This window comes from Acomys minous (assembly GCF_964271855.1).
Source record: "Acomys minous genome assembly, chromosome: 10".
In the NCBI taxonomy this organism is placed as follows: domain Eukaryota; kingdom Metazoa; phylum Chordata; class Mammalia; order Rodentia; family Muridae; genus Acomys; species Acomys minous.
Window position 1 is genome coordinate 35,071,978 of NC_140491.1, and position 22,737 is coordinate 35,094,714.

Consider the following 22,737-nt stretch of genomic DNA (forward strand, 5'->3'; position numbering starts at 1 on the left):
CAAAATCTTTCCAGGAACTTCCCAGTGCTGGAAAAAACTGAGGAAGCCAGTTTGACCCAGGCTGGTGTCAAACTCATGCCAATTCTCTTGCTCCAGCCTTCCAAGTTCCAAGTCCTGGAATAATAATGTGAGCCACTATGCCCAGATACAACCCTCCTAATTCTGTGTACTCTTTGTCCCTCCCGCCACCTCTTTCCCCCCCCCCCCCCCCCCCCGCGCCTCATCCCTTAGTTATAGATGCTCCTCCCCAGGCTGCTTCCAATTGTTGATAGACTTTCCCCTAAATCTGGGTACCTTCCCTGTTGGATACTGCACAATCCCATAGCACAGCATGTTTTGGAATAACTGTGGGATGTCCCTCTGCCCATCTCCTATACGACCGTGAACCCATTGTAACAGAGACCTGGGCTGGTTTTGCTCACTGTGGTATCCCAAATAACCACACACAGAAATAGCTGAGTCAAGGCTTATAGGATTAAACCATAGGTGAGGGAGTTAGCCCAGGCACCTGCCTAATTGTGAGGAGGGGCTTATATACCCTGACTTACTGGGGAAGACCAAGTGTCCACCTATCGCTCCTGGCATAATGACGGTAGCCCTGTTCACTCTCAAATATCCCAACTTGGTGACATGCTAGATGGTTAGCACTTCTCCAGTCTCACACTCGTTCCCATTTTCCCCCGAGGCAGTCAAAGCTTCTTCTTGCTTTTGAAACCTTTCTTCTTTTTATATATTCTCCCTCCATTCATCCCAACCCCCACCTCCACCAAAATACATGAGTATTCTGTTTTCCCATTTCACTGCAGAAGTAGACTCCTGGAGGGTTGCCATGGTGATCTAATGACTCACTACCATAGCAACAGTTGCCTAGGAAATGAGTGATGCCACTTCCAGGAGATGTGTTTCCATAGTAACCATCTTGGTGGAATCCAGGGGGTGGCCTTGAAAATGAAGTAGGAGGAGGGCAGTTATAGAAAAGGCAGATGCAAAAAGCAGAAGAAAGTGGGAGGGAAAATATAGGAGGAAAAGGCCAGGAAGATGAGGACCTCAGAGCAGTTGACAGCAATACAGATCTCAGGAATGGACATTTCTCCAGAGACCACCAAAGACAAGCTAAGAGGCTAGGACTTAACAATTACACCACTCATTTAGAAGAGATGCCAACTTTAAGTCTTGCAAATAGCTCATCAGCATCAGCAGACAGGAGAAGAAATAAAAGATTCAGTCACTTTTAAAATATTTATTTCAGTGAGACTTGTGGCATGGCTACATGTAGTCAGAGGACAATTTGTAGGAGTCAGTTTTCTGCTTCTAGTGTGTGGGTTTCAAGAATAAGACACAGAGGCCAAGCCGGGCGTGGTGGCACACTCCTTTAATCCCAGCACTTGGGAGGCTGAGGCAGGCAGATCACTGTGAGTTCAAGGCCAGCCTGGTCTACAAAGCGAGTCCAGGACAGCCAGGGATACACAGAGAAACCCTGTCTAAAAAAAAAAAAAAAAAAAAAAAAAAGAATAAGACACAGGAGCTGGGTGTGATAAAGAACTCGGTAACAGAGGCAGACAGCTTTCTGTGAGTTCGAGGCCAGCCTGGTCTACAATGTGCGTCCAGGACAGCCAGGGATACACAGAGAAATCCTGACACCAAAAACCAAAAACCAACAAAACAACAATAAGATTAAAAAGAAGGCTGGAGAGATGGCTCAATGGTTAAGAGCACTGGCCTCTCTTCCAGAGGTCCCGAGTTCAATTCCCAGCAACCACATGGTAGCTCACAACCATCTGTAATGGGATCTGATGCCCTCTTCTGGCCTGTAGGTATACACACAAATAGGGCACTCACCCATACACTAATAAATAAATCTTTATAATAATAATAATAAAAAAGTAAAGAATCAGACTCAGGTTGTCAGACTTGGTGGCAACCAACTTTACCAGCTGAGCCATCTCAATGGCTCATTGGTCATTTTCCCAAAATGCCAAACTCATCCATAAATAAAGTGTGAATTGTGTTCCAGCAGGAGAAAACCTGAGTGGGATTTTAACTTTCTTATTGTATCTACATAAACGTCCATGTGTGTACACAGACACACATATACTCATATGGCCCTACCTTAGCCCTGTAAGAACAAGACCCATGGCTGTGTCAACTAACCAAGGCATCTCAAGCCACCCACCCAGTGTTAATCATGTAGTAGCAATTCAATGAGATGATTGAGTGAAGAGGTGATGTCACTGTGTGGTGAAGAGCCATAGTCCTAGACCGCCAAAATGGGCACACGGTAGCTGTCAGGAAGTGGGGAAGAGATCACAGAATCTGAGTAGTACAGAAAAAAGCCATTCTAAAGGATCAGGAAAGATTTGTGTAAAAGAGAAGGGATAGGGAGGTGCCTCAGTCAGTAAAGCAACTGTCCCGCAAGTACAAGAGCCTGTTTGAGAACTTAAAACTTGTGTTTAAAAAATAATAATCCAGAGCCAGGCATAGTGGCGCACACCAATCGGGAGGCAGATCTCCATGAATTCAAGGACAGAGTCCTCCACAGAGTCCAGGCCAGCCAGGGCTGTTACACAGAGAAACAGCAGCAGCAACGGGGATGGTCATTAGTATCATCTTCCTGGGGTCTCATCTCAGGTAAGAATCAAAACAGCTATGGTATAGGAACCATGTGGAGAGCAGCTCCATATTTAAGTTTGTCAGGCCCCAAACTCCTGAACTTGGCTTTCCTGACTTGGCTCCTAATTAGCTCGACTGTAGGCCCAGTTACCACACCCAGCTTAAAAGCCCAGTTTTTTGTTGCTTTGAGAAAAGTTCTCATGTATTCCAGACTGGTCTGGGAGCTCACTATGTACCTGAGAATGACCTTAAATTTCCACTTCCAGTCTGAATAGCAGGTATTTATGTGGTGCAGGGAATCCAACCTGAGGTTTCACTTATACAAAGCATTCTACCACTGACCTGCATCTCTGCCTCAACAGTCTGATTTGATCTCAGCTTTACCTCTTCAAAGTCAGATCTCTAATATCTAATTTGGGAAATGAGCCACATATCAGCTCAGGGTATACTGTTAATATTAAATACCACCAAGCCCTCAAGTGGATCAACCACCACCTTCCCAAAAGACATAGGCCAAACCTTACAGAGGCTCCCTACCACTGAAAGCAGCACTGTGCTTGGCTCACTTACAAGCATCAGATAACAAGGACAGAGGATAGAAAAGGTGTTATTTAAAAACACAAAAGCAGCTGGTGGTGGTGGTGCACGCCTTTAATTCCAGCACTGGGAGGATCTCAAGTTTGAGGCCAGCCTGGTCTACAAAGCGAGTCTAGGGCAGGCAAGGCTACACAGAGAAAACCTGTATTGAAAACACAAAAAAAGGCAAAAACAAACCAAACACACACACACACACACACAAACTATTGTGTGCCACAAAGTATGTAATGAAATCAGAGGCCAGGAAAAGGCTGAATACTGAATACACACTACCAAGGCTACAATGTTTGAGAAATTCAAACCAGCTTTGTGGGAGAGAGGAAGCGGGAAAAATCAAGGCCAGGCAAAGATAATATCCCCAAAGCAGCATTTATTTACTCTTTTAGGTCCAAAACATTTATTTTAGCAGTCTGGCATTTCATAACCACCCATCATGATTGACACAGGTTGACACACATGATGCTGTCAGGGTACACAAGAACAATAGCCAAAGAGTTACAAAAAATAAATCCATGATTCTTAATCACAACCAAAAAAAAAGTTACACATATCAAAACTTCTGATGCATTGCATTGAAAACAAAGTGTGCGCACATCATAATTTAAAGAGGCACAGCAAGGGCTGCTGAAAGCTCACGTTAACAGTTTTATAACGCTGATGGTGAAGGAACAAGTTGTCGCCGTGTCAGTTTCCATTAGCTGAAGGAAGGGGTGAGAGGGTCGGATTCTTTTTTTGCATGCACAAGATGTACTGCTTAACAAAACACTATCAGCTTGTTCTAAACAGCAGCCATAGCCTGTGTTGGCTAATTCTCCTTTCTACACTCAATTACTGTCACTTGGATTTGCCATAGATCAACAGACATAATAAAATGCCTCATTCGGAGCACACTTCTCTGCACAATTCAAAAATGGAGCGCCCTATAGCTCAAAGCAACCATCAGTCCAGCAAATGCCCATGAAGGTTTATCTTAAACTGCTTCCCAAGGGACAGAAGGGCAGATCTGAATAGCTGTGCTGCCAATACAGATAGGTTTAGCACTAGATATAGTGATTGTGGCAAGGAAGAATCAGTGATGATTGGGGGTGGAGGGTGAGGAAGGGTCAGGGCGAGGAAGGGTCTTCAGTTGCCTTCTCCGGCTTCTTCATCCTGCTGGTCGCTCGTCCAGAGGGTGAGGTTGTCTCGCAGCAACTGCATGATGAGAGTGGAGTCCTTATAGGAATCCTCATTTAATGTGTCCAGCTCAGCTATGGCATCATCAAAGGCTTGTTTGGCTAAGAGGCAGGCCTGCTCTGGTGCATTCTGGATCTCATAGTAGAACACAGAAAAATTGAGGGCCAGGCCAAGCCGGATGGGGTGTGTCGGCTGCATGTGCTCTTTGCTGATTTCGAAGGCTTCCTTATATGCGGCCTCAGAAGCTTCAACCACACTGTTTTTCTTCTCCCCAGAAGCCACCTCTGCCAGGTAGCGGTAGTAATCGCCTTTCATTTTCAGGTAGAACACCTTGCTCTCATACTGAAAATCATTGCAGTTCTTGATTAGGAACTTGTCAAGCAGCGCCAAGACATCATTGCAAACTGTCTCCAGCTCCTTCTCAATCTTCTCCCGGTAAGCTTTAACTTTCTCCAACTTCTTCTCATTTCCATCTGCCATGGTTTTCTGCTCAATGCTGCTAATGACCCTCCAAGAAGATCGCCTGGCCCCAACTACATTCTTGTAGGCCACAGAGAGGAGATTCCGATCTTCGTTTGATAGAGGCTCATTCAGCTCTGTCACCTGCAAAACACCAGAGGTAAACTTAAGAGAGCAAAGCCCGAGCATCCTGAAAACCATCCCTTCCACATAAGTAACAATCCTCAAAATGGAGCCAGGCACAGAGGCATATGCCTGTAATCTCAGTACTCAGGTCATGACAGGGCTTAGGGTCATTCATTACTTAACTCTGATGCTTGTGTGGCTGAAAATAAGGCTCAGTGGGTTAAGACTGCTGTTTCCTCCTGAGGAAGACGTGTTTGGTTCCCAGTGCCAGGTCGCTCACAACTGCCTATAACTCCAGCTCCAGGAGGATCTGACATACACCCCCACCAAAACACAAACACACACACACACACACACACACACACACACACACACACACACACACACACTGTTCTTTCAAGACAGGGTTTCTTCTGTAGTCCTAGCTATCCTAGAACTTCCTCTAGACACCAGGCTGGCCTCCATCTCCCAAGTGCTGGGATTAAAGGTGTGCACCACCACCGCCTGGTAAGAAAAACCTTTCAATGATGCTCTCTCTTTGGTAAATGAATGGCTGAATGTGTGTCATGGCAGGCACTGTAGTGGTGCACTATGCTAACGACTTTGCTCTGTGGTATTACTCACATATACCTCCAGGCCTCACTCAAACTAAAATGAAGAGTACATTAGTAAACACCCCAGTCTGCTGAAAGAAAGCAATGCTACTTAGCAGCAATCATTTTTTCCAAGCTGCATGACTGGAATCTAGGTGGCCATAACATTTGGGAACACTAATTACTTTAAATGAAAATGTTCAATTTCAGGCTGGAGAGGTGGCTCAGAGGTTAAGAGCACTGGCTGCTCTTCCAGAGGTCCTGAGTTCAATTCCCAGCAACCACATGGTGGCTCACAGCCATCTATAATGTGATCCGATGCCCTCTTCTGGCCTGCAGGTGTACATGCAGGCAGAGCACTATGTACATAATAATAAATAATTTTTTTTAAATGTTCAATTTCACTAGCTACAACTTTTCTTGGTTTTCTATGATACCAACTCCAAGTAGACCAACTATATAGTTAATAGAAAGAACATTAGATTTTGCTGTGGGCTGAACTGTGTCCCTGAAAAAAAAATCCGCTCATACGCCCAATGACTGGTATCGCTATACGGAAAGCAAGCTTTGGAGAGAAATACACAGGCATTGGAAACCATGTGACCTGAGAAGCAGAGAGCAGAGTAACAGTGCCTTTATAAACCAAGAACAGCAAAGATCGCCAGATGTCACAACAGAATAAAAGGCAAGGAAGAATCCTCCCTGGGTCTTCAGAGCCAGCACTACCCGGCCAGCATCTGAATTTCAGATCTCTAGCCTCCAAGCCTATTGAATATATTTCTACTGTTTTAAGCTACCAAATGTGTGTATGGGGTAGGGGGGAAGGAGGTGTTTTTTCAAGACAGGGTTTCTCTGCACAACAGCCCTAGCTGTCCTGGACTTACTTTGTAAACCAGGCTAGTATTTTCTAATACAAGTGTCTGAAGAGGTCAGACGCCAGACCCATCCTAGAACTGTGGGTACTAAGAATTGAACGTGGGTCTCAGATCCTCTGCAAAAGCAGTATGTACTTTATACTCTTGAGAAAAACCTTCCCATTTTTATAAAAGCCAGCCAGCTACTCCATTCCTTCTATCTTTTTTTTTGAGACAGGGTTTCTCTGTGTAGTCTTAGCTGTCCTGGAACTTACTATGTAGACCAGGATGGCCTGGAATTCACACAGATTCACCTGCCTCTGCTTCCTAAGGGATTACATTCATCTCTCCATTTCTTAAAAACAAATCAACAATTAACAAAACAGTCTCCATGTCAGCAATTAACTGTTGTCTTTACTGGAACACAACCTTTGACTGTATCACCTCCCCACTCCATGGCACTTGCTTCTCTCTCTGCACTAGGATTACCCAGCATTATTACAAGTCACAAATGACACAGGCTATTGCTAAGTCATTTATCTTCCTATGGCACCATTTGCTTACTCAGAAATCTCTAGGGCTTCCTCCCACTACTCATAAGGCAATAAGCCATGGATAAAAATAGACCTAGTGCCAAAAACAGAACAATGACTAGAAAAACTTAAGTTCTTCATCTGGGAGATATCCATTATCAAACGCAGTACTGGGCAAACAAAACTGACACAGGAGCTGGGCATGGTAACACAGGCCCATAATCACAGCTACTCAAGAAGCTGAGGCAGGAGGATTGTCCCTGCATAGGCTATGTAATAAACTCAAGACCAGCACAGTTAACTAATATTCTAAGCTTAATGTTGGTCAATTGAAAACAGCCACTCTCATATCGTTAAGAGACTGACTTGTTTTTGTCTTGTTTTGATATCATTCAACCCAAAAGACTGGCACCAGCGCACAATACTGTCTCAGAAGGCACCAGGACTGTGGCTTCAGAAGTCCTGCCCAGTTCTGATGGTAGCAGGGTCTACACCTGCGGCAGAAGACCAGACCATCAGAGAAGAAAGAAGAGTGAGGAACGCTATAGTGCTGCCATTAGGCTGTCTCCATGGGGACATCAGTAGACATCTTGGGGACCCCCAGAGGCTGATGAAATATAGCTAAGCTGGAGGAGCTAATAGAACGAGTTCTTACATTTTGTGCACACACACATTCATGTGTTCAGCATCATATGTGTGTGTGTGCAGAGGCCAGAGGCCAGCCTGTCACTCCCCTCTCAGGAGGGTCTAGTCCAATGGTCCGGAACTCATCAAGTACTCTAGGCTAGATGACCAGTGAGCCTGTCTCTGCCTCCCCAGCTCTGGGATTACAAGGATTCACTCACCACCTGGTTTGGCTGGTGTTTTTAAGTGTGGGTTCTGGGATCCATCTCAGGTCCTTGTGTTTGTACAAGCCCTTAACTAAGCCATCCTCCCAGCCCTGCAAGTAAAACACTCAACGCTTAACCAGAATTATAATTCAACCAGTCTTTAACAATGACACTGAAAAATACTCCTGGCCTTCAAAACAGGCCAAGTTCAGACCCTACATACTCCCCCCTTTCACACTTGTCCACTGTAGTTAAGCCACAACTAGGAAACTCTACTTTTAATCAAACTTGGCAGATACACCCAGCTGTAGCAAAGCATACATCAGACATTGTACGAAATTAAAGTGAGAACTCATTTCATATTCTGGCTTTATAACCATTTGACTAAGACAAAATTAACCACTGTAAATCTCATCTATGAAATGGTGCTATTACAAACAGTACCTTGCAGGCAGCTGTTTTAACATTACATGAGGGCTCAGGGAGTCAACCAGTGGTAGAGCATATGCTCAGCATGCACAAGGCCCCAGGGCTTGATCCCAAGCACCAGGCAAATTAATAGAAAACACTAAGTACGTGTACTAACAGCTACCATCTACTGAGTTCCCAGAAGTGAGACAACAAATTCCTTAACGTGCTGAATACAATAAACACTGCCATATACCTCCAAAACTTTCTTTTTTCAGACAGTCTGTGTGACTCAGTATAGTCGTGGGCTCATAATAATCCTCCCTTAGCTTCCCAAGTGCTAGGATTTTGGCATGAACTAGCAAGTTTAGCCCATACTATGTTTCTAAAGAAAATGTGTAACACTACAATTAACCGTGTGTGTCACACACAATTTAAAGGAGCACTTTTTAGATTTTTATTTGTTTGTTATGTATACAGTGCTCCAGGGCTGAAGAGATGGCTCAGAGGTTAAGAGCACTGTTTGCTCTTCCAGAGGTTCTGAGTTCAATTCCCAGCAACTACATGGTGGCTCACAACCATCTATAAAGTAATCTGATGCCCTCTATGCAGGTGTACATGCAGGCAGAAATTGTATGCATAATAAATAAGCTTTCATAGTAACCATACTAGCCATTGAAAAAAAAATTTTAATAAGTGGTACAGTTCCTATGAAAGCCTTTCAGGAGCTAATTCAGGAACCCAGAACCCAAACACAGACAGAAATCAGAAGTCCTGCTTTCAGGGCAGGGACTATGTGTCTATCTGTTTGCTGTGTGAAATACTTAAGGTACAAGGGTTCAAAGCCTTGAGTGATCTAAGTATGTGCTCCCCCACCCAGCCACCGCCCCTAAAGTAATCTTTAACTGCAACTATTAATTACATAAATAATTAGTTACATTTCCAATGCTTAACTAGTGGAAAACAGGTCTCTCCTAATTTTCTTTTATTTCAAACAGTATTAAATAAAGTGGTTTTCATACTAGCACTGCATGGTAGGTCACACCTTTAATCCCAGTACTTGCGAGGCAGAGATCAGCCTGGTCCACTTAGGGAGTTCCAAGCCAGCCAGGGGGACATAGTGAGAGACCATGTCAAAATGTTTTTTGTATTTTTCTTCATAATTCCACAGGAGTTTGTCTTCCCCACGTCATTCAGCGGTGTTCTCCTTTTACACACCACCTGCTTCTTCTCTTTCTCATCACCTCAGGTACTGGGAGTAAGCGCCTTTTACCTCTGTCAGGGCCTTCTGCCTCTTCCTGTCCGACTCACGTTTCCTCAAATACAGTTTCATTTCCTGTTCTTTGACATTCACCAAACCCAACATTTCTCTCTATGCTCTGCCAACACAAACTGTAGCGGCTGGTGTGGTGGCATAGCCTGTAATCCAAGCACTCAGGAGGCATAGGCAGGAGGATCCTGGCTTTGAAGTTAGTGAGACTCTAAAACTGTACAGCACCATGTTTTCATTTTATAATTTCACATTTCCCACCATATTTTTAAAAATATATTTTATTAATATCCCACCATATTTTGATATGGCTGATTCAGGAATATACGACGTAACTGAACATGTCTACCTCTCTGTCAATATTCACCGGAGGCCTATGGTTTCCTTTCCTCCTGATATCGCAGTCCTTCCACAAGAACATTTTAACCCCAGTTAGTAAGCTTACTTCAGAGTCCACACTACTAAACTCCATGGATGCAACTAGGTGTGAGATCAGTAAGAGCTAAGGTCTGCTTTTTAAGCTTCTGTTCAGAAACATCTGTTGGCTCTTCATATTATAAGTTGAGGTTAGGAGAGTCGTCCACCGATCTGAAGCAACGCCGCCATTTCTAGTGTCCCGGGAGGAGGTTGCTAGGGAATCAACCTGGGACCCTCACCAGGCTCAACTGCTCTACCACCCAGCTTCAAGTGTACCGCTCCTGTCCTCCAGATGACGCTGCTGGATTAAGAAACATCATTACAGGCAGTATGATTAAGCCAGTTAAATTAAGAAATAAAAACCGCTAAGATTAAAGGCAAAATTGATTTGTTAGTAGCACTGAACACTGCTAATTTCCTCCTTCAGAGACCCTGAAGCCAGGAGACATAACTTTCAAGGTCAGAGTGGTGGCACCAGACAATCCATCAAGCTAATGCCCTGCTCCACCCTCTCTGGAACATTCTACTTACCTGCTTTTCAGCTGCCTAAAAGAAAGCCCACATAAACCCAAACGGAAGTGAGGCATGGTGGTACACACCAGTGATCCTAGCATTTGACAGGTAAAGGCAGAATTATCTGGAGTTCAAGGCCAGCCCACCTCGACTACTTAATGTGTAAGGCCAGCCTGGGTTACATGAAACCCTACTAAAAGGGGGAAAAAACCAACACAAGTATACTAGAATCCACTCTTCCCAAAAGCTTTAAGGAAGGTTTATGAATGGATGGCCCATTAACATTTATTAAGAATTTCATCTACAAACTACGCCAGGAGGTTGTTCTCCACCTAAAACATAGGTGACAGACATGAACTCTGATAGGAAACACCTTCCCTTATTTTTTTAATAAATGATTTGAGGGAATGTTTTATCGTGAATTTGATGATGCAAACATTAAATTCTCAGTGCTTGGTATCTTTTCCAACCCATGAATCATTTCAGACATAGATTATAAATTTTGAACACACTCAAAGGTCCATTAGCTTCTGCAAAATGCTACCTTAATGCCTCAGGGAACATCTGTGGATACAAGTAGGAAATTGCAGGGCATTTTTCAAGCCCACTTAAAAAGACCAGAGAGGCTTTTCTTTTTTTCCTACTGAAATTATATTTTGTCCTGGTAATACCTCTCCAATCTTTCCTTATTTTCCACCTCAGAATAGCTCAAAATAGCTGAGAGCCATTTTCCCTTAACTTTAAGTCATCTTCTTTTCCAAGGGCCTCCCAAAACTGCTGCATTCAAGACCCCCTCACCCAGCAAGGAAAAGCCCCTCATTCAGCTGTTCAGGGGAGAGGCCTCAATTTGCATAATCCCAGAACCATTTAGTGACTTGGTGTGTAGACAGAGTTGGCTTTCAGGATGCACAGTAATGTCAGTCTTTTTTCCAAAATTTTGCAAAACTGCATTTTAAATCAATTATCTTAAAGAACCCACAATTTCTTAAAAGTTCAGACCCCACACCTAGAACATTCCCTGGTATAAATAAAAGCTTCTTTCTAATCAGAACAGCATACTATAATGCTGAAATCAGTATCACCAATGAATCAACAAATGGGCTGTGATGTTGCTGGACTCCAGAGACATTTTAATGACTGTATACCAGGACACTAGAGGATAGACTATCGTTCTTACCTCGGAAACCCTAAATGTTGTCCTCAAATTTATATTTCATGTAGCGTCAAAATTAAAATTCCAAATTAAATTTGTAGGGAGTATCTGGGTTTATAATTTCTTTTTATTTAAGAAATCCTTTGAAAGACCAGCTATAGGACATATGAGCTACCTTTCAGGGCAGTTAATACTCAGCTAAAAACTGCCCAGAGGCTACTGAAAATGCAAATTGCTGAGCCTCACCCTCGAAATGTCTGTATATTTACAAGTCTAAGGTGGAGTCCAAGGGAATTTCTCCCCAGTCTTAGGAGGTTTACAGCAAAGACTAACAGCAGTTAGTGGCCATGGCTGTACTTCTGCCACAGTGTGACCTTGACAAGAAATATTCATTTAGAAAAAGCCAGGACGATGTGAAGAGTCGTCTCTAGTGAGGTGTTAACCAGAACTCAAAGTCTCCGATAGACAGGTAGGTTTAACTCAGGGTATTTGCTAGGGTGTGGCTGGGTATGTCTCCTTTACCGGAAATCAAGCTGCAGAATCCATCTATGAGGGTCTCAGGAAGGCAAAGGCACACAGGTTCGCTTCGTTTTCATTTCATCTTCAGGCAGCTATGCAGCCTTGACCGTTGGGATATTATGTAGGGACCCATACCCTCCATCACTGCTGGAAAGGGGTCTTCGCTTACAAAGCCAGACCCCGAGGTGTGGAAAATGGGACAGAACCAACTTCGGGCAAGCAAAGCAAACAGGTCGTGGCAGAGAAAACCAGGAGACCGACCTCCACTCGCTGATGACTCTTTATTACAAGCGAGATGAATGGTGGAAGGAGAGCGCGTTTCGCCCCAGGTCCCACAGAAGGGTCTAGAAGCCGGAACGCGACTTCCTCGTTTCCTCGGGTACCCCCTCCCCCACCAGGGCTCAGAGCTAGGACACGGCGACCCCCGCCCGCCAGCCTCCGAGGGGCCACCCGGGGAGACTCCGCCCTGGCCGGGCCTCAGGAAATGGAGAGTCCGGTGGCCACCGCGCCCAAAAGGTGGCGGTGCGCAAAGAGGGAGCCGCCGCCCAGGCCCCGGCCCGGCCCGCCGCGCAGCCCCCCGCCGCCCGGCTCCCGGCGCGCTCACCGCCTTCATGGCGGAGGCCATGTCGTCGTAACGCTCCGCCTGCTCCGCCAGTCGCGCCCGCTGCAGCAGCTGCTCTCGGTCCCCCATGTCGCTCGCGACTCGGCCTCGCCTCGCGCGCCCGCACCGCCTGCCTGCCTGCTCGCTCGCTCGCTCTCCTCCCGCCTGCCCGTCCGCTTCCCGGTCGCCGCCGCCGCCGCCGAGGCCGCCGCCGCGCACGCGCACTGGCTCGCCGGCTGGCGGGAGGCTTGCAGGCTGCGCCGCCGCTCGCGCCCTCTCGCTGGCTGGCTGCACGCGCTGTGGCGAGCGCCGCGGAGCCGCCGAGAGAGGAGGACCAGGGAGCGCCGCGGGCGGGCGGGGGGCGGGATGGACGGAGGCGGGGGTTGGGGGGGGGGGGGAGAAGTGGAGCGGGTAGAAAAGACGCGACCACGCCTGCGCACTCGGAGCTGCCCGCCGAGAGCCTCGGGTGGAGGGGGGGGGCGGGGCGGCCCAGCCCTAACGGTCTTTTTCAAGGTGACGTCACCTACTATAAATAGCGGAGGCTTAGGGCCGCGCTGGAGAGCTGCGCAGGCGCCCTAGCAAGTGCTGCATTTTACCGCCGCAGCGTTGGAGGGTGGGGGAGCTGATGGGGCGCGGCGGTGGTAGTTCCACAGGCAGGCGTCGTCGTAGCCCAGGCCGGGAAAGCGCCACAGAACCCACGTTAGAGCTCTGGCTTGAGAAGGGTCCTTCCTGCAGTGTGGAGAAGCCCGGGCACCGGGGCTCTGCTCCGCGTGGCCACACCCAGCGCTTGGGTCAGCTCTGCCTGCGCCTGGGGTGGGGTCCTGCCCTTGGGGACAGCCCTTCACGGACACAGCAGTCCCCACCGTACTGCAGAGTGGCGTGGCCACCCTAAGAAGGAGCTTTGTCACAGGAAGTGACTGGTCAGCTTAGCAGAGTTGAGCAGCCATCCGGGCATACCTACCGGGAGCTGGCCCAGTGTTGAGCCCTGACTAGCGCTAAGGTGTTTCATGCAACCCACTCAGGAAGGGTACAGCAAGCCCTGCCACCTCCCATAGTTCAAATCGGAAGTGCAAGCCACTCTGGTAAACCAAAAGTCGGCAACCAGCCTGGTGGACTTAGCCTGTTTTCGACTCTTTGAAAGGGTATTGGTTATTATGGCTCAGAGGTACCGTGTTTGCCTGGCAGGAGTGAGGGCCTGAGGTGGCTGCTCAGTGGAAGGAAGAGCAAAAAATAAAAAAAGCAAGGTCGCACATCCTATATGTGGAGGGACCAAAACCTGATTTCAGTATCTTCTTGGATTTCTGTGGTGATGGATTGGTCACTAAGTCCCTCCTAGGCTTGTCATTCTGTGCTAAAGGGTCCCTGGGCTGGGCCTCAAGACAAGCTAGGAACCCCTCACCTCCACCCCCACCCCCATCCCCCCACACCCCAAAAATAAAAAATGAACCCTGCTGGCACGCCTTTAATCCCTACACTCAGGAAACAGACAGGCGGTTCTCTTGAGTTCTAGGCCAGCCTGGTCTACAGAGTGAGTTCCAGAACAGAGAAATCTTGACTTGAAAAAACACACAGACACACTTGCCTTTAGTCCCAGCACAGGTGGCGGTGGTGGTGGTTTTATATTGAGACAGGGTCCCACATGTAGCTCAGGCTGGCCTCAAACTTGTGGCTCTCCTGCTATCCTTGAGTGCTCCCCGTTGAGTGCTGGGATTGTGAGCATGTGCCACCAGCCCCAGCAAGCACTTGGGAGGCAGCTCAGAGATGTCTGTGGCCTGAAGAAAGTCACACGGCTAGAAACTGAGTGAGCCAGCCCTCAAACGGGCTTCCACCAGATGACCTCCATACTGCCCTGTGACATAAACTAAGAAAGGATGCGATGGCTCAAACTGTGAGAAGTGCACACGGGCTGGGCGGTGGTGGCGCACGCCTTTAATCCCAGCGCTCTGGAGGCAGAGGCAGGTGGATCGCTGTGAGTTCGAGGCCAGCCTGGTCTACAAAGTGAGTCCAGGACAGCCAGGGCTACACAGAGAAACCCTGTCTTGAAAAACAACAACAACAAAAGTGCACTCAGGTCCTCAAGTGCACTCTGTACTCTCTTCCCAGCACCTTTTGTGTTTACCCCTAGTGACAGCTGCCAAGCCCTCTTGGGACACATGGCCTTCTCCATAGTCTGTAAGTCACTCCAGAGAGAGTCCTCTGAGCAAGAGGAAAAGGACCGATGATTTGTGACCCAGAACAGGAGCCAAATCTGTATCTTGGCCTGGTTCAAGGTCTTACTGGACTTCTTCAGAATTTGCATGGGGCTTGGGGTGGGGGGTGGGGACCAGGACTCCACACCGTGATTCTAGACTTCAAATATTAGCAAGTTCAAATTCTGCTCTACCAGTTTATTAACTGAGTACTCGAGCAAGCCACTTGAAAATGGGTCTAATAACATTTTTTGTTTTGTTTTCTTATTTAAACAAAACAAAAGAGGGTCTTACCATGTAGCCCTGGCTGACCTGGAATTTACCATGTAAACCAGGCAGGCTGGCCTTGAACTCAGAGGTCCTTTGCTTCTGCTTTCTGAGTGCTGAGTTTTAAAGTGAGCACCACCACATCCTGGTTTAAAGCAAAAAACCAGAAACCTGGCGGTAGAGGCACACACCTTTAATTTCAGCACTCAGGAGGCAGAGGCAGGCAAATCTCTGAGTTTGAAGACAGCCTGGTCTACAAAATGAGTTCCAGGACAGCCAGGGCCACACAGAGAAACCTTGTCTCAAAAAAATAAAAAAATAAAAAAATAAAAATAAAAAGTACAAATGGGGTCTTGATCTTACCCTGCCCCAGCCTCCCAAGCACTGGGGTTATCGGCACACGCCACCACATGTGGCTCTGCAGAGTGGGTCTTAAATCTATCCTGGCTCTGTGGTCCTTTGCTGTGCTCCATTTTGAGTCTTCAGCATGATTAGATTTCCAGAGCATTGCCAGAACCTTCCATCCAGAGCCCAGTGAAGACTGACCCAGAAAAGGTATGGCCTGGTTTTCTTCTTTTTTTTTTTTTTTTGGTTTTTGTTTTGTTTTGTTTTTGTTGTGGTGATGGTGGTGGTGGGTTTTTTTTGTTTTGTTTTGTTTTATTTTGTTTTGTTCCTCCCCTCCCAATATCAGATATTCTGGTACACTCTGAACTGCCTGAGATGTCTGGACACCAAAGGACAAAATACAGAAAAGACCTGGTATTGTTCCAGAGAGGTGGCAGTCACACTGTTGGCATGGTTACCATCTTGAGTCAGTGGCAACAAGATAGGACTCCTTGCTGCCAAGGTGACTTTTCTGGTTCCTCAGCCAGTGATATAGTTACCACTGTCCGTAGCAACATCAAAGGCTAGAGCTTATCAATCCCTTTAGCCTCAGATATTGTCTCTCAGTCCCTGCTTGGAGAAAGCTTGTTACCCTTTTACTGAAGGAAGCTGAGACCTAGACGAGTGAGCTATCTACCATCGAAGCTTCCCCATCCGCTTTCCGCAACCAGCCTGAGGGGTGAACCACAGCTTTCACAACCATCCCAAGCCTTCCCCCTTTCAGAGCCTGGCTTGGAAGCAGTGCAGCACCCAAGGCTGCATTTGGCATTTAGATGTGCTAAAATGAGCAGGGCATGATGGCACCCGCCCGTAATCCCAGCACTCCGGGAAGCAGAGGTAGGCGAATCAATGTGAGTTCGAGGCCAGGCTGGTCTACAGAGTAAGTTCCAGGACAGCCAAAGCTCCACAGAAAAACTCTGTCTCAAAAAGCCAAAATAACACAAAAAGAGTGCTAAAGTCTTCTGCTAGCTGCTGTCTGTGAGCTGCTGCTTCAAACTGCTGCACTCAGAACCAGCGTGCACCGCCACCCTCTCCTCCCTCAGGCCTGCTGGGAGCTTGGGCTCTGGGAGGAGAGAGGGGAAGGAGCCTTTGCTTCAGTTCCACACGAGGTCAGGGGACTTTTGTTTTGAGATAGGGCCTTTGCTAATGGGCTGGCCTCAAACTCACTATGTAGTCTGGCTGGCCTCAAACTCCCAATTTTCCTGGCTCAGCCAGCCTCCCATGTGTGGAGTTGCCCACCTTGAACTTGTGTTTCTCTTTTAACCTCTTGAGACGGGTTCCTGATAAACCTCAACCATCTGCTCCTCCGCCCAAGCACTGGGATTAAAGGCAGGTGTGACCACACCCATCCAACTTTTGTTTCTGGCCTAGAACTTTATATAGATCCTTTCATTTAATGTTCCTGGGTAATTGCCTCATTCCTCTCTATGTGGTTCCTGTGAGGCTGGCCGGTAGAAGAGACTGTCTAGGGCTGGGAAAAGAGCTAGGGGCAGGTCTGAGGAGGCTGTTGCATTGTCATTGACGCTTAGGATTTCCTATAAATAACATGGAGATCTTACTGGGTGGATGGATCTGTTCTTTGGTCTCGTAGCTCTGAAGGACTGGGGCGTTGGAAAATCAAACAGCATGATGTAAAACCAGAGCCACTCCTACAGACAGGTGTTGGGCTAACATAGTTTGTAATTTAATGGCTGAACACCTGTGAAGCATGTGTGAGACTCTAGGTTTAAATTGCCAGCACTCCAAACAAATAAAGCCAGGCATGGTGGTACACACCTTTAACCCCAGAGTGCTAGAGGAAGAGGCAGGGGAGTCTCTGAGTCTGGAGACAAACTGGTCAACAGAGAGTTCCAGAACAGCCAGAGCTAAATAATAAGGGAGATTCTGTCTCTAAATAAATACAAGCTTGAGACCATATTGATGAGACAAATTCCTATTTGTTAGGCATTCCTACTAGCCTGCTTCTAGGTTGCCTAGCAACCTCTCACATCATCACCTACCACCGACACATGTGTGCCAGGTGAGGTCCAGGTGTGTGCCAGATAAAAAGGACCCACCAGCCTTTTTTTTCTCTCTCTCTTTCACCTCCTCCTCTCTCTCCTGTGCTCTCCCACTGTCTCTCTGTCTCTCCCTCTCCGTCTCCCCGCCCTCATGGCTCACTCAGGCCCTAACACCTCTCCCCTTCCCTTATCTCAAATAAACCTACTTGTATCAGACCTATTGCATGGTATGCAGTCCTTTCTTTATATATATTATGACACTATTTCCTATTCCTTAGCAGGCCACGAGGCAGCAGTTTGCCATACACTCCCATTTAGCTAAGGTGAAGTCAGTGTCCTTTCCATTGTAAAAGTAAAAGGAGGGCCGGCATGTGGTGGCGCACACCTTTAACCCCAGCACTCCGGAGGCAGAGGCAGGTGGATCTCTGTGAGTTCCAGGCCAGCCTGGTCTACAAAGCAAGTCCAGGATAGCCAAGGCTATACAGAGAAACCTGGTCTGGAAAAACTGGAGGGGAAAGTGAGAGGAAGGAGGCCAGACAAGTGGTTGGCTTGCCAACTTCAGCACAGTAAGGAACCTGGTTCCAGACCCGTCTGCACCACCGCCCCTGACCTGAGGGTCTTCTGAGCACTGGACTGAGATTGTAACTGTCAAATGCTCCTTAAATGGTTCCCCGGGAAGTAAAGGAGAGGGTCACTGAGTCTTTGCCAAGGTTCTCTGCCAGGCAACTGTGCTATAAAAAAAAATCTTTTCCTCCCCAGGATGTTAGTAGGAGGCAAACAGACTGTTACAGCCTTCTGGCTTCTTCCAGATGAAGGCCGTGGACCAGCCCTGACTCAGGAAACAACGCAACCTGGGAAGGCCAAGGCCACAGCAGAAGGCTGAGCCCCAGGGTGAGGTGGGAGGTTGCTCGGCAGCACAGGGCACATGGGAAGGAGCCTTTGCGACTCACAGCAGAGTTTCCACCTAGCTGTTCACACCGTGAGCCTGAAGCCGCTTTTAAAACTCATTACTCACTCCCTGGACATCTTGGGCACACCATGTTCCCAGACTCTGCCCACAAATTTCTACCCACTAAAATGTCCTTATCTATCCTTCCAAGCTGCCCTGTTTCTTTAGTCCCGCTCCCCCCTTTGGGACATGTTCTCTCTACATAGCTCAGGCTGACCTCAACCTTTTGAGCTTGTAATCCTTTGCTTCCCAAGTGTAAGGTTTAAAGGCATACCCCATGTTTTCCACCCTGCAAGTCCTACCTCCTTCAAAGCACCTACCCTGTTTCTCCAACAAGAAGTACTCTTGCAGGACGCTGGGGAGAGGGCTCAGCGGTTGAGAGCGCCTTGAGAGGACCAGAGTTTGGTTCCCAACCCCGCCATCAGCTTAGAACCACCTGCAACTCCAGGTCCAAGGCACCTGAGGCCTTCACAGACATCTGAACTCAAGCGCACATGCCCACAGACATACATACACTCCTACACTTAAGTTAAAATAATAAAAATAAATCTTCTGAAGAAATAACAGGCATGGTAGCAGAGACCTGTAATCATAGCACTTGAGACACGGACAAGAGACAAATTTGAAGCCAACCTGTGTTACATTGTAAGGCCTGTCTTTTTTTTTTTTTTTAACCTCTTTTTCTTTTAATTCCTATACTAGAGCCCTCTTTACAAGAGGCCAGGGTCACTGCCTGTCACACATACCCCAGTGGGGAAATAAAGTCATTTCATTGACTAGTTGGCAGTTGAGTGGAAGATAAAAGAGAGGGTGAGTGGAGGAAGAAAACAAGACTAAAGGAGCGAGGAGGGGGCTGAGGGTGGGAACAGGGCTCTCAGGCTGAGCTGGCCAGCTTCAGTGGCTTTAGGTTTTTTTCTTTCTTAAGATTGATTGGTTGGGCTGGAGAGATGGCTCAGCGGTTAAGAGCACTGACTGCTCTTCCAGAGGTCCTGAGTTCAATTCACAGCAACCACATGGTGGCTCACAACCATCTGTAATGTGATCTGATGTGCACAGTATACATAATAAATAAACAAAAAATATTTTTAAAAGATTTTTTAAAAAATTGATTGGTTGATTATATAGTATTCTGCCTGCATGTGAGCCAGCAGGCCAGAAGAGGGCACTGGATCTCATTATAGATGGCTGTGAGCCACCATGTGGTTGCTGGGAATTGAACTCAGGACCTTTGAAAGAACAGGCAGTGCTCTTAACCTCTGAGCTATCTCTCTAGCCCTATAAAGGTTTTTTTTGTCTGGTTGGTTGGTTGGTTGGTGGTTGGTTGGTTGGTTGGTTGGTTAGTTGGTTGGTTGGTTGGTTTTTCGAGACAGGGTTTCTCTGTAGCCTTGGCTGTCCTGGACTCACTTTGTAGACTAGGATGGCCTCGAACTCACAGACATCCACCTGCCTCTGCCTCCCGAGCGCTGGGATTAAAGGCGTGCGCCACCATGCCCGGCTCCACTTCAGTGGCTTTAAAACAGAGTTACTAGACCTCACCGCCAATCTCGGCTCTTCCCCAGCAGCTAAGGAAACCTAGCACACCTTTAATCTCAGCACTCAGGAGGCAGAGACAGGTGGATCTCTGAGTTCCAGGCCAGCCTGGTCTACAAAGGGAGTTCCAGGACAGCCAAGGCTATACAGGGTAACCCTGTCTTTAAAAAACAAACAAAAGATACTGAAGACAGATCAGCTTGCTATCGTACTCCAAGAATAAATGGCTGAAAGATGGTTGTTTCTGCAGCTGCTGGTCTTGGCTCTTCGCCCTGACACCCTCCCCATCCCCCACCAGTAACTTTATGGCCTTGTTCCTATCCCATTTGACCCTTTCAAACTTGTTCCTCTGGGCTGGAGAAATGACTCAGTGGATAAGAACACTGTCTGCTCTTCCAAAGGTCATGAGTTCAATTCCCAGCAACTACATGGTGGCTCACAGCCATCTGTAATGGGATCTGATGCCCTCATCTGGCCTGCAGGGGCACATGCAGATAGAGCATTCATACATGAAATAAATGAAATCTTTAAATTAAAAAAAAAAAACTTGTTCCTCATCTTTTTGTCTCATTTTGAGTTTTGTTTGTTTAGTCAGGGTCTCACTGTGTTGCCTAGGTATGCTTCCCTAGCTGGCTTGGAATTTGCTATGTACACCAGGCTGGCATCCAACTCGTAGAGATCCACTTGCTTCTGCCTCCCAAGTGCTGGGGTTAAAAGTGTGTGCCACCACCACACCAGGCTAAGACGCTCTACAATAAATTTATTTTCAATTTTGTATATGTGTGCATGAAAACACACACATATGTCTAAAGCAGGCCAGAGGCATCAGATCCCCAGCAGCCAGAGTTGCAGTACTCTTGAGCTTCCCAGACGTGGGTGCTGAGGACTACACACGTACTTCAGCAGCAAGGACTCTTAGCCACCGAGCCATCTGTTCAGCCACAGAGTTAAGATATTCTAAAGAGAGACACTGGTAGCTTCTCCCGTTGGCTATCAGACTATTAAAAAACAATACCCCCCCCCCAATCAGACTTTCCTCAGGATTCCCAGGAGAAGGAAAAGGCCTGGTAATGCCCGCTAGCAGCCAGAGGAAGGGTCTGTGTCCAGGAGGAGATAGCATGCTGTTCTTGTCTCCTCAGACCACCACCCGGAAGAGCCCGGAGCTTAGGTGCCCTGACCAGGACTGCTCCGTTATGGATACCCTTTTGCCCTGTATTTACACTAAACCTTAGATCAGGGCCCCAAGGACGTGACCAGGGGGTGGGGGGTCACTATATTTCACTCTGACCCTCTTCCCAAAGTGTCCATACTGTGCAATTCTTTTCTCTGCTTTTCACTGTTACCAGTTGTTGAGGCATCAGGTTTGACTGTAACAACTCTTGACCAGGGTTTCCTGTGGCTAAAGTATGCAAAAGCCAAAAGTCGTGTGTCCGGGCGACTCCCCTGTGTGGCCCTGGTCCTGTCAGGTCACCTCTCCAAGCCTGTTTCTCTGCTCAGAAAAAAAAAAGTGGGTAAGTGAGGGGGAAGAGATCATACAAAGGCTAGGAGCTATCTTCTTTTCGGTATGGGGCGGGGTGGGGGGCTGTTGTTTTTGAGATAGGATCTTGCTGTGTGGCAGAAGTTGATCCTCCTCTCTCAGCCTCTGGCATGCTAATGTGACAGATGTACAGGAACAGGGCAGTCCTGGGAGCTGTTCTCCCTTCCTATCTCACTGTGGGGGGGGGGGCGGGGGGGGGCTACGTTATCACTAGCAGCGGGTTCTGTCACCCTCCACAGCAACCCAGAAGCGAAAATCCAATTCACAGATAAATGGCTAGAGAGGGTGGGAACCAGACTCTGCACTCTAGTCCAGTTCACTCTGCCTTATCCTCCCTCCCTCAGACCCCTCCTTCATCAGGTTTCAGCATCAACTAGCTCCCTTTGGAAGTGTCCGTTGATGTCAGGCCTGGGTGGGTATCCGTCGTGTCCTACAGTGGGGGCTTTCTCTCTTTTCCCTACCGCAAGGGTAGCTCCGTGATGTGAAGCCCTTGTCGTGCTGCGGTTGCATCCCCGGAGCACAATGCCGCGTTGGGCAGATAGCAGGTGTTCAGCAAATACTTCCCAGATGATGGAATTCACCATGCCGGAGCAGAATGCAATGGGCCAGGCAGCAGAGAAAGCTCTGGATTTCTGCCATGCCTTACATTAGCAGTATCTCCTCCAAGGCCCGACAGCGAGCCCCCCCCCCCCCCCCCGCCCCTGGGACGCCACTGAAGCTATCTGAATTCCGGTCACCGCTTCACCTTGGGAAGGCAGCCGCAGCCCTCACCAAGCAGGAATTGACGTCACTGTGGTGCCAGGAGCTGCCCCGTTAATATTTAATGTGGCTTTACTGCAGCAGAGATGCAGGCGAGAAGAACTGGGAGGGACTATGTCTCGGCTCTGTGGAGCCACGGGGAGGGCACGGATGGGAAAGGGCTTCCTGAGCCACAAAGACTGGCAGATGAGCATTGGCGCTGGGCTATCTTAGTCCCTGGCTTAATTCTGAAAGAGCCAGGGCAGCATGTGGCCTGCAGTGGGACAACAGGACTGCTGACTGAGCCCACGGCCTAAATAAACGGAGGATTAGGAGCTCCTGGGGAAGTTTCCCTCAGACACAGTGGGACCGGTAGAGTGTTGGCGCCAGTCAGAACCCCCTGCACAGTCACCTGATCAGAGCCTCAGTTTGCTGCTATGTGAGGAAGGGATCTAGCACATTCAGAGCTGCTGCAATAGTTAAGGCA

The 22,737-nt window shown here is 47.7% G+C and overlaps 1 protein-coding gene and 1 long non-coding RNA gene across 2 annotated transcripts; both read right to left on the reverse strand.

The window, feature by feature from the left end:
• Positions 1–3,557: 3,557 nt before the first annotated feature.
• YWHAH (tyrosine 3-monooxygenase/tryptophan 5-monooxygenase activation protein eta) lies at positions 3,558–13,013 on the reverse strand. Its single transcript, XM_084799913.1, has 2 exons — positions 12,660–13,013; positions 3,558–4,983 (listed from the first exon to the last, which is right to left on the reverse strand). The coding sequence occupies exons 1-2, from the start codon at positions 12,744–12,746 to the stop codon at positions 4,330–4,332; spliced, it is 741 nt and encodes a 246-aa protein (XP_084656039.1). The 5' UTR covers positions 12,747–13,013; the 3' UTR covers positions 3,558–4,329.
• LOC311607828 lies at positions 5,103–12,653 on the reverse strand. The gene is made up of 2 exons (XR_014782760.1): positions 8,440–12,653; positions 5,103–5,595 (listed from the first exon to the last, which is right to left on the reverse strand). It is a non-coding gene; the product is annotated as an uncharacterized lncRNA (long non-coding RNA).
• Positions 13,014–22,737: the final 9,724 nt, after the last annotated feature.